General features: G+C 40.6%; 2 protein-coding genes across 2 annotated transcripts in view; both read right to left on the bottom strand.

The window, feature by feature from the left end:
• LOC120744877 (solute carrier organic anion transporter family member 5A1-like) overlaps positions 1-3819 on the bottom strand; it is a 34823-nt gene extending 31004 nt beyond the window's left edge. The window contains exon 1 of the mRNA XM_040049467.1: positions 2140-3819. Coding sequence (XP_039905401.1) covers positions 2140-3103 — 964 coding nt within the window. The 5' untranslated portion in view covers positions 3104-3819. The remainder of the gene's footprint in view (positions 1-2139) is intronic.
• A 5214-nt stretch (positions 3820-9033) lies between these two features.
• Positions 9034-11994, bottom strand: LOC120744755 (tripartite motif-containing protein 16-like). The gene has a single exon (XM_040049294.1). It carries the CDS (start codon positions 11313-11315, stop codon positions 10026-10028), a length of 1290 nt encoding a protein of 429 aa, XP_039905228.1. The 5' UTR covers positions 11316-11994; the 3' UTR covers positions 9034-10025.
• Positions 11995-12574: the final 580 nt, after the last annotated feature.

Genomic DNA, 12574 nt, shown 5'->3' with positions numbered 1-12574 from the left:
AAACATGTGGGCTAGTTGTGTTATTGCACTGCTGGTGAACACCATTTACAATAAACATGTAGGTAAATGTACTTACAGTCTTTCTAATGGTAATATCTGTTCAGATCTCCTGTGGGAGAAGCCAAAGTCACTGAATTTTAACACAGCCATGAACGAAGCCGTCATGGTGCGTAGCTTTGCATGTGTAGTACAAGTAGGGATGGGTATCGTTTAGGTTTTATCCGATACCGGTGCCAAACCGGTACTTTTGAAACGGTGCCGGTGCTTAAACCGGTGCTTAAAGAATGGAGAACACAAAATTGGTCCAAAAACCTCTCATGTTCAGCTGTTTTTTTTGTAAAAAGATAACAATGTTAGCCTTTTCTGCAGCTATGGGGCATATATGGTATCACTCTTGGCTGGAAGCAGTGCTTAAACAACGGAAAAAACACAAACTTTGTCCAAAAACCTCTCATGTTTAACTGTTTTCCACTTTTTCTTTGGTCATTTTAGCCTTTTTGTCCAGGGTGAAGGGAGTATCTGCCATCAAACAAGAAGACAGCCGCATGTAGCTATGATGATGTTTGCTAGTTCACCTTACATGCATTAATGTAATAACGTGGTTAGCCTACTCAACGTAAATTACACACGAACAACATTAAGCTACTCACGCAGAGAAGAACGGCTGCTGCTGCATCATCATCCTCATCATTTCTGCTACACTGGCAGGGCTAGGGGCCAGGACTCTCCTCTTCGGGTTTTTGGGGGATGTTGCTAACTCCGGGTCCGATAACAGGCACCACACCCGCAGTAGATGTGCACGGTGTGAGGTCTCGCAGCAAGCTATCAAATACGGCGCATTTCTCGGCTTTTAAAAAAAAAACGCTATGCGTCGCCAGGTGTTTCATCGGATTTGAGGTGTTACCTCCTTTGACAGTATCACAGTATCAGCTTAAAGCACTTGTTGCAGGCTGCTGAGTTTGCATCTTTTGCTGTGAAGTACAGCCAGACTTTTGACCGCTTCGCCTTGGACATTTTTAATCTGTAGCTCTGCTCTAAAAGAACGTACGTACCTGGCCCCGCCTACTATCCTCGGAAACGTAAAATGATTGGCTAGAATCTAAAGTGTACCACAGCTCAGGAAAAAAAAGCACCGAAATAAAGCACCGAAATGTGCGCTGCTTTTCGGTCTGGTTACTACCGTTTATGTCAGAACCGATACCGGTACCCATCCCTAAGTACAAGTATAAAATGTTGACAACCAAAGCTTTTAACCTGATTTCAATTTTAACTTTGACTTCCAATTATTATTAAAACCAGATGATTAAGATAAAACAAACTACTGCTTTCTAATAATAGTATTATTTTGCCTTTCAGTACCTTAATTCCCTTTAATTTTACACTTCTCTAAAACTCCAGATTCATTCAGTTCACATTTTTTATTAATTTATTTAAAAAATTAACATAATTTCAAATGGACTTTCTTAATTTAAAACTTGATTAAAACTTTGGACGGGGCCAGTACGGCTGCTGAGTGGTGAGCACAGGCAGTATAAAACATGGATCTTAAAGGTGAAGCCAGCGCGGAAGTGCCTTAAACTTAAACCTGCGTTCTTCCTAATAGCCAGTAGGGGCCAACAGCTGGACTTCTAGTTGTATAGAAGTTAATAGGAGAACAACCTTCCAACCTGCCCTCTCTAAACTCTGTCCTGATGAGTTTATGGACTCAGTTACTCATCTAAGGTCACACTGAATAAACATCAAGCCCAATTTGGAAATTTTAGTCATTCTAAGAGTCTCTAGAGGATAATCGTGGGTGCATTCATACAGAAAAGGTGGGTGTTTTTACAGTGAAATGATGCTCAACTTGAGGCTTCATAGTGGGACTTCACAAACCAGTGGAAATCTGGTTAGTAACCATGGTGGCTACTTCCATCTTTCATAGTGTCTGTAGTTTTGTCAGATCTGCCAGAGCAAAATGCAAACACAACATGCAAAAGTGTCACAGCGCTGTCTTGCTGTGAGCCAGTGATGCCCAATTCGCCACTGTGCTGCTACTGGCCTCCATGCTGGTGGTGGATGCATGTACAAACCCCAGCAGAACTGCTCCATATTTAAGGTGGGCAGGAAAACTAACCAAACATCCCCCCAAACTCTTACCTAGATACAGCGAGGCATTCTCCTTCTTCACATTGTCGTCCAGGTAGGTGGGCCCCAGCGTGTAGATGGGCGTGGACCCCATGCCTACCAGGATCTGAGCGATGACGAACAGCGCCACGTACAGGTTGTGCTCGTTGCCCTCCTGGTCTCTGGGACAGGAAGTGATGTCAACGCGATCCCTGCTGCTGGCATTGCTATTCATGCACAGGCCCTCGTTGGCCGAAGATGAGTTGACCTCCTGGATCTGGTAGGGCGGGGAGATGAAATGAGGTAAGGAGAATAGGGCAGCACCCACAGCGATGAAAATGCCCCCCACTGCCAGCCAGCGAGGCCTCTGGCCCCGCCCACCAAAGTAGCTGATGAAGACGACCACCAGGAGGCTCCCGATGTCGAAACAGCTGACGAGCAGGCCAGACTCTGAGCTCCTCAAGCTGTACCTTTTCTCTATGGTGGTGATGACGCTGCTGAGGTAGCCAGACACCATGAGCGACTGGATGAACGTCAGGTAGCACATGCAGAACAGGAAGCAGCGAGAGTCCTGCAAGATGACGCCAAGGTGCTTCCGACTGGGCAGACGAATCTGAGCTAGCCTGGCTGCGAAAAACCCCGGGGGCTTCCTCCTAGCCATGTTTTTACTCCTTCGGATCTCCGTGTTCTCCATGTACGAGGCCGGCCTATTCAGCGCCGACTTCCCTGGCTTTGGCGGGTAGTTTGCTCTCGTTGGGGACTCGGCCTGGAACGACTCAGTGTTGGGCGGGTTCTGGATGAACTCTGTGCTCTCCTCGGCCGTTATGGACATCCGCACTGAGCTCGCCAGTAAGGTTTTCTCCTGAGATGCAGCTTCGCTTAAAACAGGCAAACTTTTAGATTTGAAGTTCGTACCTGGATCCTCCACCTCGCTGGAAAACCCGTCCTCCTTCTGAAGGGACTCGGACAGCTCTGCTTCCTCGTGGTCAGCCATCATTTTCAGTCAATTTTCTTTAGAGGTTCAAAAAAAGAAGCCGGCCCAGTCAAAGAACACATTTACAGTTCAGGGGCTGCTGGCCATCACATCTATTATTAATAGGAACACCTACTCCCACAAAGAGACCAAAAAAAGCAACAATGACAAGCACGCTCACAGCCTCTACTGTATCTCTGCTGCAGGACAGCAGACAGCTCTGGGTTTGTTTATCTTGTCATGCACACTTGCCTTCTGCCACCATCCACCATAATCCGGAGGTGGAGACCGCTCAGGCCTCCTCTGCTCGGCCAGCGGAGCTCCGGGGCCAGGGCTCCCTGCAGATGCTTGCTTCAGCAGGACGCTGGTGCTCCTGGGTCGGGAGCAGGGATGACATTAATTCACAGAGCATCCCTGACAGCCCTGCCGATGCAGATCACACAGCCGCAATAATGTCAGTTCTTTCATCAGGTTGCATGATCGTCGTCCCCTGCTCCTCCTAACTCCTGCCCAAGTCAAGGGCAACCCCGACTCCAATGTTATCAGCGCACCAGCTGTCCTCCCAGCGGGCGAGGGGGGCTGGCATTTAGGGATTATCTTTCGGTGCAAATTCCTGGGGAGGAACATGAACGAATAAAAATCAGGGAAACGGGGAGAAGTCGTCGAGGAGAAGCAAAGACAGCGAGCAGAGACAGAGCTGCAGCTCACTGCAGTGCTGCTCGGCTGCTGTCTGTCGCTGTTTTGAAAACAACCAGGTTCAATCCAGGAAACACTTCAAAATAAAAGCTACAATTTTAGTGACAAAACTCCCAAGACGCACAACATCATAACTGTGAAATGTAATGGCCATTTCGGGCTTTCTAGACTATTTAAGATAATATAGCTTGTAGTAACTTTCCTGACCAATGCATGTTTTCACAATTATCTCCACACGGCTTCAAATATTGCAAAAATAAATAAAACAAAAAACCGGAATCCCATTAACTGTATATTACATCTAAAAAACGTTTTCTGTGTATATTCACGTGCCTCTATATATAATCACTCTTGAACATGTGACTGAATCTGCGATATTTAATATTAAATTCGGTCTTCTTAACACAAACACAATAAATTCCTAACAGCAAAATTAGCAAATTAGAAGAAAGGCCGTCGGAATTATCACAATTTTACTGTTTGTTTGTTTTGTTTTTTGTTTGTTGTTCTTTTTAATGTAGGGTTTACAATATAATGTGTGGAAGATTAAAATGTTTTATTTTGAAAAGAACCATGGCTCGCGGCCATACAGCTAGCGGCTAACAACCCGTAACAATAACAATATCGACATTGTCTTTTATTAACCTGACATACGGTAAAGATGAGACATCATTCAGACCTTCGTGTCCAACTTCCACTAAATAATACTCAAGGGCTGGTAGTGAAGAGTCATTCAAGCAACGCCCTTGTTAAAATATTCCACATCCAAAATATCATGTAGCAAATTAGTGGAGAAAATACCGGAAAAGTGTTTTCAAAATAAAATAAAAGCGTCAGAAAAAAAGGGGGCGATCGCCTATTAAAGCAAGGGAACTTTGGAGATTCATTTTGAGGAATTGCAGGTATTTAAAATACCAGTTTGGCCAGTAGCCGATGCATCCGAGTTTGTTTATTTGTTTGTTATTTATTCATACTGTAGTGTCAAATCAAAAGATAAGCTAAACTGTTTCAAATCTTTCTTTGTCAAAGATAGCAGATGTAAAGAGCAAAGAACACCCCTCTGTGTGAGAGTAAAAAAGCCAAGCAAAGGTTAGACGAAATTTCGAGTTATTAGGTCAGAGGCTGAAACAAATTTCCACAGGTATCAGTCAGTGAGGCCAATACTTGAGTATGTGACCAATATATAAATATTAAATTAAGCCTTTTCATCTTACATTTTTATCTAGATCCTAAAATAGGCAAAGAGTTTAGATAAAGGTTAAATATAAATTAAAATCTAAAAAAGTGAGAACAATGAGATTGTGAAAAAAATACTATAATACAAAAACACATACTGCATGTTAAATATACAATATACACTTAATGATAAGTGTTTATTTATTTGTTTAGTTAAAACGTCATGCAGCATAATAAGCATAATGTGGTTTCAAACTTCTCCAAGGGCTAAATGAAGACCTGCAATGCTTTGCCTAAAGTATGTAGATACCAGTGTTGGTCAAGTTACTTGAAAAAAGTAATCAGTAACTAACTACTGATTACTTCCCCCAAAAGTAATCCCGTGACTTTACTGATTACCTATTTTCAAAAGTAATTTGTTACTTAGTTACTTAGTTACTTATTTAAAAAATGATTTACAACCTGAATAGGTAAAGAGCTTTCTATTTTTTCTGCATCATCCATCATATAAAATGTAATCAAATGAAAAAGTCTCTTTTTGAAACTAGTTTTATTAGTTTTAGTCTTTTAACTTTGCGCATGAAGCAAACATTAAATTATATTCAACATTCTCTGACTAGAAGAAATTTGTTTAACATTTAAACCTATTTTCTGCATATTCCAGCATATAAAATAATTTTTTTATGTGTTTACACTCACTCTTTCAAACAGATGCAAGCAGGGGCGATTCTACGATCAAAGCTTTGGGGGGGCTGAGCACCCAGAGAGCTGCCCAGCCAGCCAAGATACACTTTATTTGTCACAATGAGACTTCTTGCCTGTCTCTGTCAGTCCCTGCATCCTCCCCGTCCTCGTCGTCTGTTGTCTTTGTCTCCGTTATCAGTCATCATGACATCACTGTTTTGTGCATTTTAACACAATTTAATCCCCACATTTGTGAAAGAAAAGCAAAACACTTTTGTCTGTAACAAAACCATCAAATCAGATAAAGGTTATTTAAATGCTGCAAAAGAAGAATAGATTGGAATAAAAAAAAATACATATCCTAACCTTAATTACTGGGGGAAAATAATGAGTGACGCTCATAGTGAGTAAAAAGTAAACTGAGTGCATTTTTTTGACAGAGATTCACTTTTAATGTGTATGTATAATATAATACAAATACATAAAAACACTCCCAAAACAGAATAAATTATTACAAATAAATTATTACAAAATATTTAAAAAATATATATATAAAAATGGAGGCAACTTTGCCTGTGGTACAATGTATACAATGCATGAAAAAATCTTTACTGCAGACACTAATTTGACCAATTTAATAATACTAATTTTGTGTTAGATTCAAAAGATTTATGAGTTTCATGTTTTCATAGTGGTCCTTGGGAGAGCTTGACATTTTTATCAGGTGGTACACAGTGTAAAACGTTTCAGAAACACTGATAAGTGTATGTGTGCTTTTGGAAAACATTTAAAGCTGCTGTACAGAATCTTTGAAACAAGCTTAAAACATTTTTAGAATATAAACAGAGCATCTGCTTCTCTTTACAGCTCCACACGTACGTACTGCGGCAGTCATACAGACAATTGGACGGTCCAAAAGTTGGCCTACCTATTACTGGCTGAGGTTTTAGTAGAGTTGTGGCTGAACCACATAAAAATATATAATTAATTTTACTCCCTAATCAATTATAACGTGAAGTTGGAATGTTGTTAAAGAGGGTCAAAAATGTTTCAACCCAGTTTGTTTTGCAGATTCTGTACAGCAGCTTTAATATAGGGAGGACACAACTTCCAGATTGTGTTGAGTAAAATCAGGTTTTTTTTCTCTTTGTCAGTTTAACAGTTTCTGTTGTGCCTGTCATTGTTCCCTGTCTGTTTTCTTACCTGGTTCTTCCTGACCTTGTGCTTTCTCCTCACATTCTCCTCTTTCCTCTCTCCCTCTTCGGACTGACAATCATATACAAATAGATTGTATTCAATTAGATGAAAAATTACATTAATATGAAAAAAAAAATACTATTAAGATCACTAACAAAAAGTCCTCTCAGTGTACTTTCAACCAAAAGGCAAATAACCAAACCACACGAACATCTAATAAAAGATAAATATTGAAACACTGATCCAACATTATTGATCATTTGATTTTACACTTTTACCTGAATGTGGCTCCTTTTTTTGAAAAAACTTCCTTATATCCATTATGAACCTGGCTGTCTCTCTGTACACAAACACACACACACACACACACACACACACACACACACACACACACACACACACACAACAGGAGCTATAAGGTTAATGGGCATCCAGTCAGTTAGCTAGTTAGTATCCATTTCAAACAGGACAGTGGTAACAACAATAGGCTACGGATAACTTTAAGTTTTAGATTTTAAATAGGCTGTATACATTTCAATGGGAGCAACAGGAGGGTGAAATGTTGATGATTTTACTACAGAGCAGGACGGATTGTAGGGTAGCAAACATTGTTGGAAACCACGTTTTCAACAATGCAGGTTACCTGTTGTAATGTTTTTCAGCTAAAAAGAAACATGGTCTGACTCCTACCTAACTATATAAAGAGTAACTGAAGGTTAAATGCAGCTAACATGTCCTGTTTTAAGCCAGGCACTTACACCTCCGCTCCGCTGCGTCTCAGCCACCATCGCTCTGGCAGCAAGGGCGCTAGAGCCAGAGTAGGGGAGAGGCGAGCTGGAACAAACCATTTTGGGAGGGGGGGGGTTATCTATACTTTTGTTGTTAAAATGTTACATTTCAACCAAGTACTGTATGCTTTTTATATTTTTAGTAGTGTGTCACACAAACAGCAAATATTGTCAAAAAAGTAAGAAATCTTTGGGGGTGCTTTGATTCATCCCTAAAAATGGGCTAAAATCGCCCCTGGATGCAAGTAAAACACAGCAGAAAATAAATAAAACCTGTTGCTCTGTTTTCACCTGTATAGCAGGAGTAGGGCAGGCGGAGGTTTGCCCTGGTGCAGGTGTGTTGCAGTGGTCAGTGGAAGGATCTGGGAGTTTCACATTCCGGTGGCAGCATACTGTCGGTACTTGCTCGGACGTTTAGGGTTTTTGTCGCTGTAAAAAGAAGTTTTCTTCCCACGCAGTGAACAGCGGACATTGTCCACAATCATTGTTTCAGTTCATCGCAAAGATGAAAGATTAAGTTACAATTATCATGCAGATTGTCTTTATGGACCCAGCTTTGCTGGCATGAACACTATCAAGTAAACACTGGATAGGGTCTTCCACAAGAGTTTGCAAAAGACAAGATTATTTAAGTTCAGTAGCACGACGAAACATTTAAAACAAAAACTATAACAACTTAAAAAAAATACAATAAAGTAAAATCTTTACTTTTTTTTTTTAATTAAATTTGCCAAAATATGAACCAAAATGAGGAATTTGTACATGTGTTTATTGAGCGTGTGATGTCTACATCTCTCAAACAGTCAAGTGTAGTTTGAAAATTAAACATTCTCAAAATAGAAACTCATAGAAACAAATAGCCAAAAAACTTATCTCTGGAGACTAACTGAATTGAAATCCAGCTAAAATAAAACAAAATATTAACAACTAATGAAAAACAAACTGTAAAAAACAAAAAACAGACACCATTTAAAAGTTTACAAAGGGTGTCCATATACTTTTGGGATATGCAGGTAAGAGACCTGAGCTTGAGAAAAGAGCACAAGAACGCAGCGACCTCTGGTGGTTAATATGAAAACGACAAATACAGAAACCTGCATTTAAATTAATCACATTTTTCACATTATTATTAATATTTAACACATTTAAAATTATTTTAAGTAAGTAAGAAAAATGTATTTATATAGCACATCTCACGTAAATATAACAAAGTGCTTCACAAAAAAGCAAGAAAAAAACAACATATCATATTAATCTGAAGCAATAGACACAACATAACATCATTTATTGTTTGGAAATACTAACAACTGTCACTCAAAGTTCTAAAGCCTCACAACGGCTGCCCCATTAATTCGTTGTACAATACATACTTTTTATGATTAAAAAAATCAACATAACGAAGAGCATGAATTGTTCCTAAGAAAAAGGAAAAGTAGTTTTGTAGTGAACTGAGTAAACTTAATTTTCCAAAATATGAACAACTATAAAATGTGCCCGTCTGTGGTAAGAAGCTCATTCATCTGATAAACAGTTTTGTTGGTCGCTATCGTGCAGGTGTATTGTGTAGCTGCTGCATGTTATGTGTGCTAGGTTTTCATGCTTTGTGGTCATCTCTGTGCAGCTAACCAGTGGATTAACTTTAGTTGTGTCTAGCTGATTTCCCACTACCAGAGGATCTGAACCAAGGAGCCATTACTTTGCATAGTTTTGAGGTGGAATCACTTTGCACGTACTGGGTACAAAGTCGCCATCAAACCTCTTCTAGTAGGTACAAGGAACCATAACCAACCACCACCCATCACTGGTCTCACTAATGCCAAGCCGGCATGTCGGCAGAACCAAGAGGAGCATCAACAGTACAGCATTAATGATGAAAACCAGCGCAGAGCTAGGAAGGGAGATGCACCCAGGGCTGGTCAAGGACAGTGGTAGACCACAGAAAATCCTGGAGGGTGAAAATCAGACCCACATCCAGCTGCAGAGCCACACTAACAGCAGCAGCAAGCCCCACCGTGAACGTAAACACCGGCAGACCAACAGACACGCCTCCAGCAGGGCAGACACAGACGGAGGCCCTGCAGCAGTAGCAGCAAATATGTAGTCATAAAGGGTTCAGAGTGGGTTTGAAACACAGACAGTAAAATTATTTAGCTCAGTTCAGTTCAGAAAGTATTAGAAATAGTATCCTGAATACCTTTTGTTCTAAGATTTGGTGCCATGTTTTTATTTACCTTGATTAAGCAGAGACTTTAATGCCCCAATTGAAAGTTCCTCACTTAAACCATCTTAAAGCAGCTTCATTCAAACTGAGCAACCCTTTATGTTACACAATTAAAGTTTTCTTTTTCATTGCCATCCACAGTTAAAGATTTGAATAATTTTGTTCATGCTTAATTCTGCTTAATTTATTTGTTGTTACTGTGACCTCTAGCAGTACATCTGTCCGGATGATTAGGATAACATTGTATTACCGTCATGAATGTCGCTTTTCTGTTTTTTTCTGATAGTAACACATATTTGTTTACTGTGTTTGAATCCAATGTGATTTCACATGAATATTTCAAGAATTCATCTCTGATCTTTGGCTCAGATTCTGGTAGTGAACCATCCACATTAGTGATTTTCATTAAGATGTTTGTCCATTTCTCTCTTAGAATTGATTGTAGTATATCTCTGGTCTCTGATAGTGCCCTTTGCACTCTGTCAAAATGCTGCAGACAAAAGGAGTGGATTATAATAAAGCATATAGACTCACTGAGTGCTGACAGTGAGGGGTAGTTGTGTAGAAACTGGATGTGATCCTCTGTGTGTGAGAGCTGCTTCAGCTCAGCATCTTTCCTCTTCAGCTCAGTGATCTCCTGCTCCAGCTTCTCCTCAAGCTCTTTGACTCGACTCACTTCAGTTTCCTGCTGGGATCTGATCTGCTGCTTCACATCAGAGCTTCTTTTCTGGATGAGATGGATCAGCTCAGTGAAGATCTTCTCACTGTGCTCCACTGTTTGATCAGCAGACTGATTGATGGCCTCCACCTCCTGTTGAAGCAGCTTCACATCTTTCTCTCTGTCCTGGATTCTCTGCTGGATGTTTTGTCGACTCACCTCCAGCTCTCTCTGCCTCTCAGTCCTTTCTGCTGCAGCTGAGACTGTGTCGTGGCCTTTATGTTCATCCACAGGGCAGAGATAACAGATACTCTGCTGATCAGTACGGCAGAACATCTTCATCACCTCATCATGACGAGAGCAGATCTTCTCCTGGAGCTTCTTGGAGGGCTCCACCAGCTTGTGTTTCTTGAATGTAGGTGAATCATAATGAGGCTGAAGGTGTTTCTCACAGTAAGAAACCAAACACACCAAACAGGACTTCACTGCTTTCATTTTCCTTCCAGTGCAGACATCACAGGCCACATCTTCAGGTCCAGCATAGCAGTGATCAGCAGGAGCAGCTTGGAGTCCAGTCTTCTTCAGCTCCTCCACTAAATCTGCTAACATGGTGTTTTTCACCAGGACAGGCCTCGCTGTGAAAGTCTGTCTGCACTGAGGGCAGCTGTAGATTTTCTTCACATCCTCCATGTCCCAGTGACTCTTAATACAGTTCATGCTGTGTCCACAGGAAATAGTCCCCGGATCCTTCAGTAGATCCAAACAGATCGAACAAGAGAAGGCGTCCTGATCCAGATCAACTCTTTTTATCGCCATTTCTCTTCAAAGTCCCAGGGTACTTAAGTTTGCTTCAGTTTCCTTCAGCAGAGTTTGAACTGTAAGCCAAAAGCTCGCCATGCTTGTTTGTTAAAGAGCCTGCAGTAAATGACGTTTATCAACTCTGACACTCAGCCGCTTGCACCCATCTAAAACCTGGCAGGTCTGTGACACTTAAAATATCTGGACAGACTGAAATGTGCCAGTTCGCTTGTTTTGTTTTGTTTTTTAATCAAAGTCTCAGCAGCACTTCTACCGACCTCAACCAATCAAATATTTGGTTTCATTAGATTTACACTCCTTGAGTCCTTTTTCAGTACGCACATTCTTCATCATTTCTCTGCAGAGTGCATCAGTTCTGTTGTCTGAGTAAGTGTAGTCAAGGCAGCAGATTCAGACACACATACAATCTACTGTATAGATTTATCACAGTAAACATATCAACAAAGGATCCAAAGTGATATCCTGCTCTTGCATCCAGGTGGCCAAAAAAAAACGAAAATTGTCACAAGCTGTGAAGAAAGTATTGGTTAGTCCAGAGGACCCGTCATCAGTAAACTGGTATTGCCTGGGATGTTTCATGTAAAAACCAACTGTTCATCATCTGAAACCTTTACAGACATATATGTATTTGTGTATTTGTATATTTGTATAGCGCTTTACTAGTCCCTAAGGACCCCAAAGCGCTTTACACATCCAGTCATCCGCCCATTCACACACACATTTACACACAGGTGATGGAGAGCTACATTTTACCATGTCGGATCATTTTTCACAAACAGCTGCTTAAAAGCAGGATGAACGTCAAGACTTGTGCGCAGTGGAGTAAATCAGTAAATCATTTAAGCTGCTTTCCAGAAGAAGAAGCTTTATTTATTTGTGGGTACAAAGTCACAGTGAACTGAACAAACTATACGTGCTGTTTCCTTTGTCGGTGTGATTGGATGAAATGTGTCACTTAAAGAAGAGTGACTTTCAGTTTTGTTTTTTGTAATTAAGATCCTTCTGATCAGATCAGGTTACGCACCAGCTGCTCACTGCAAGATATCTTATCAAAAAGTCTGTGAGGAGCGATAGGGGAGAAATTAATTTCAGTGAGAGCTGCAGCGCCGAACACTCAGACTGTTGAGTCTAAATACAACTGGAACGGTTTTGTTTTGTTAGAGTCGATGATTAAACATCCAGACAGTCAAATTTTTAAACTTGACATTCAATCTACAAACAGGTCTGAAAAAGTAATTTTTTAAATGTGTTTTTTA

This window comes from Simochromis diagramma, unplaced genomic scaffold (assembly GCF_900408965.1).
Source record: "Simochromis diagramma unplaced genomic scaffold, fSimDia1.1 OVJJ01000355.1, whole genome shotgun sequence".
NCBI lineage: Eukaryota > Metazoa > Chordata > Actinopteri > Cichliformes > Cichlidae > Simochromis > Simochromis diagramma.
This window is presented reverse-complemented; position numbering and strand designations above follow the sequence as displayed.

Coding starts and splice junctions, on each gene's coding strand:
- LOC120744755 (XM_040049294.1), bottom strand. CDS start 11,315: ATGGCGATAAAAAGAGTTGATCTGGATCAGGACGCCTTCTCTTGTTCG.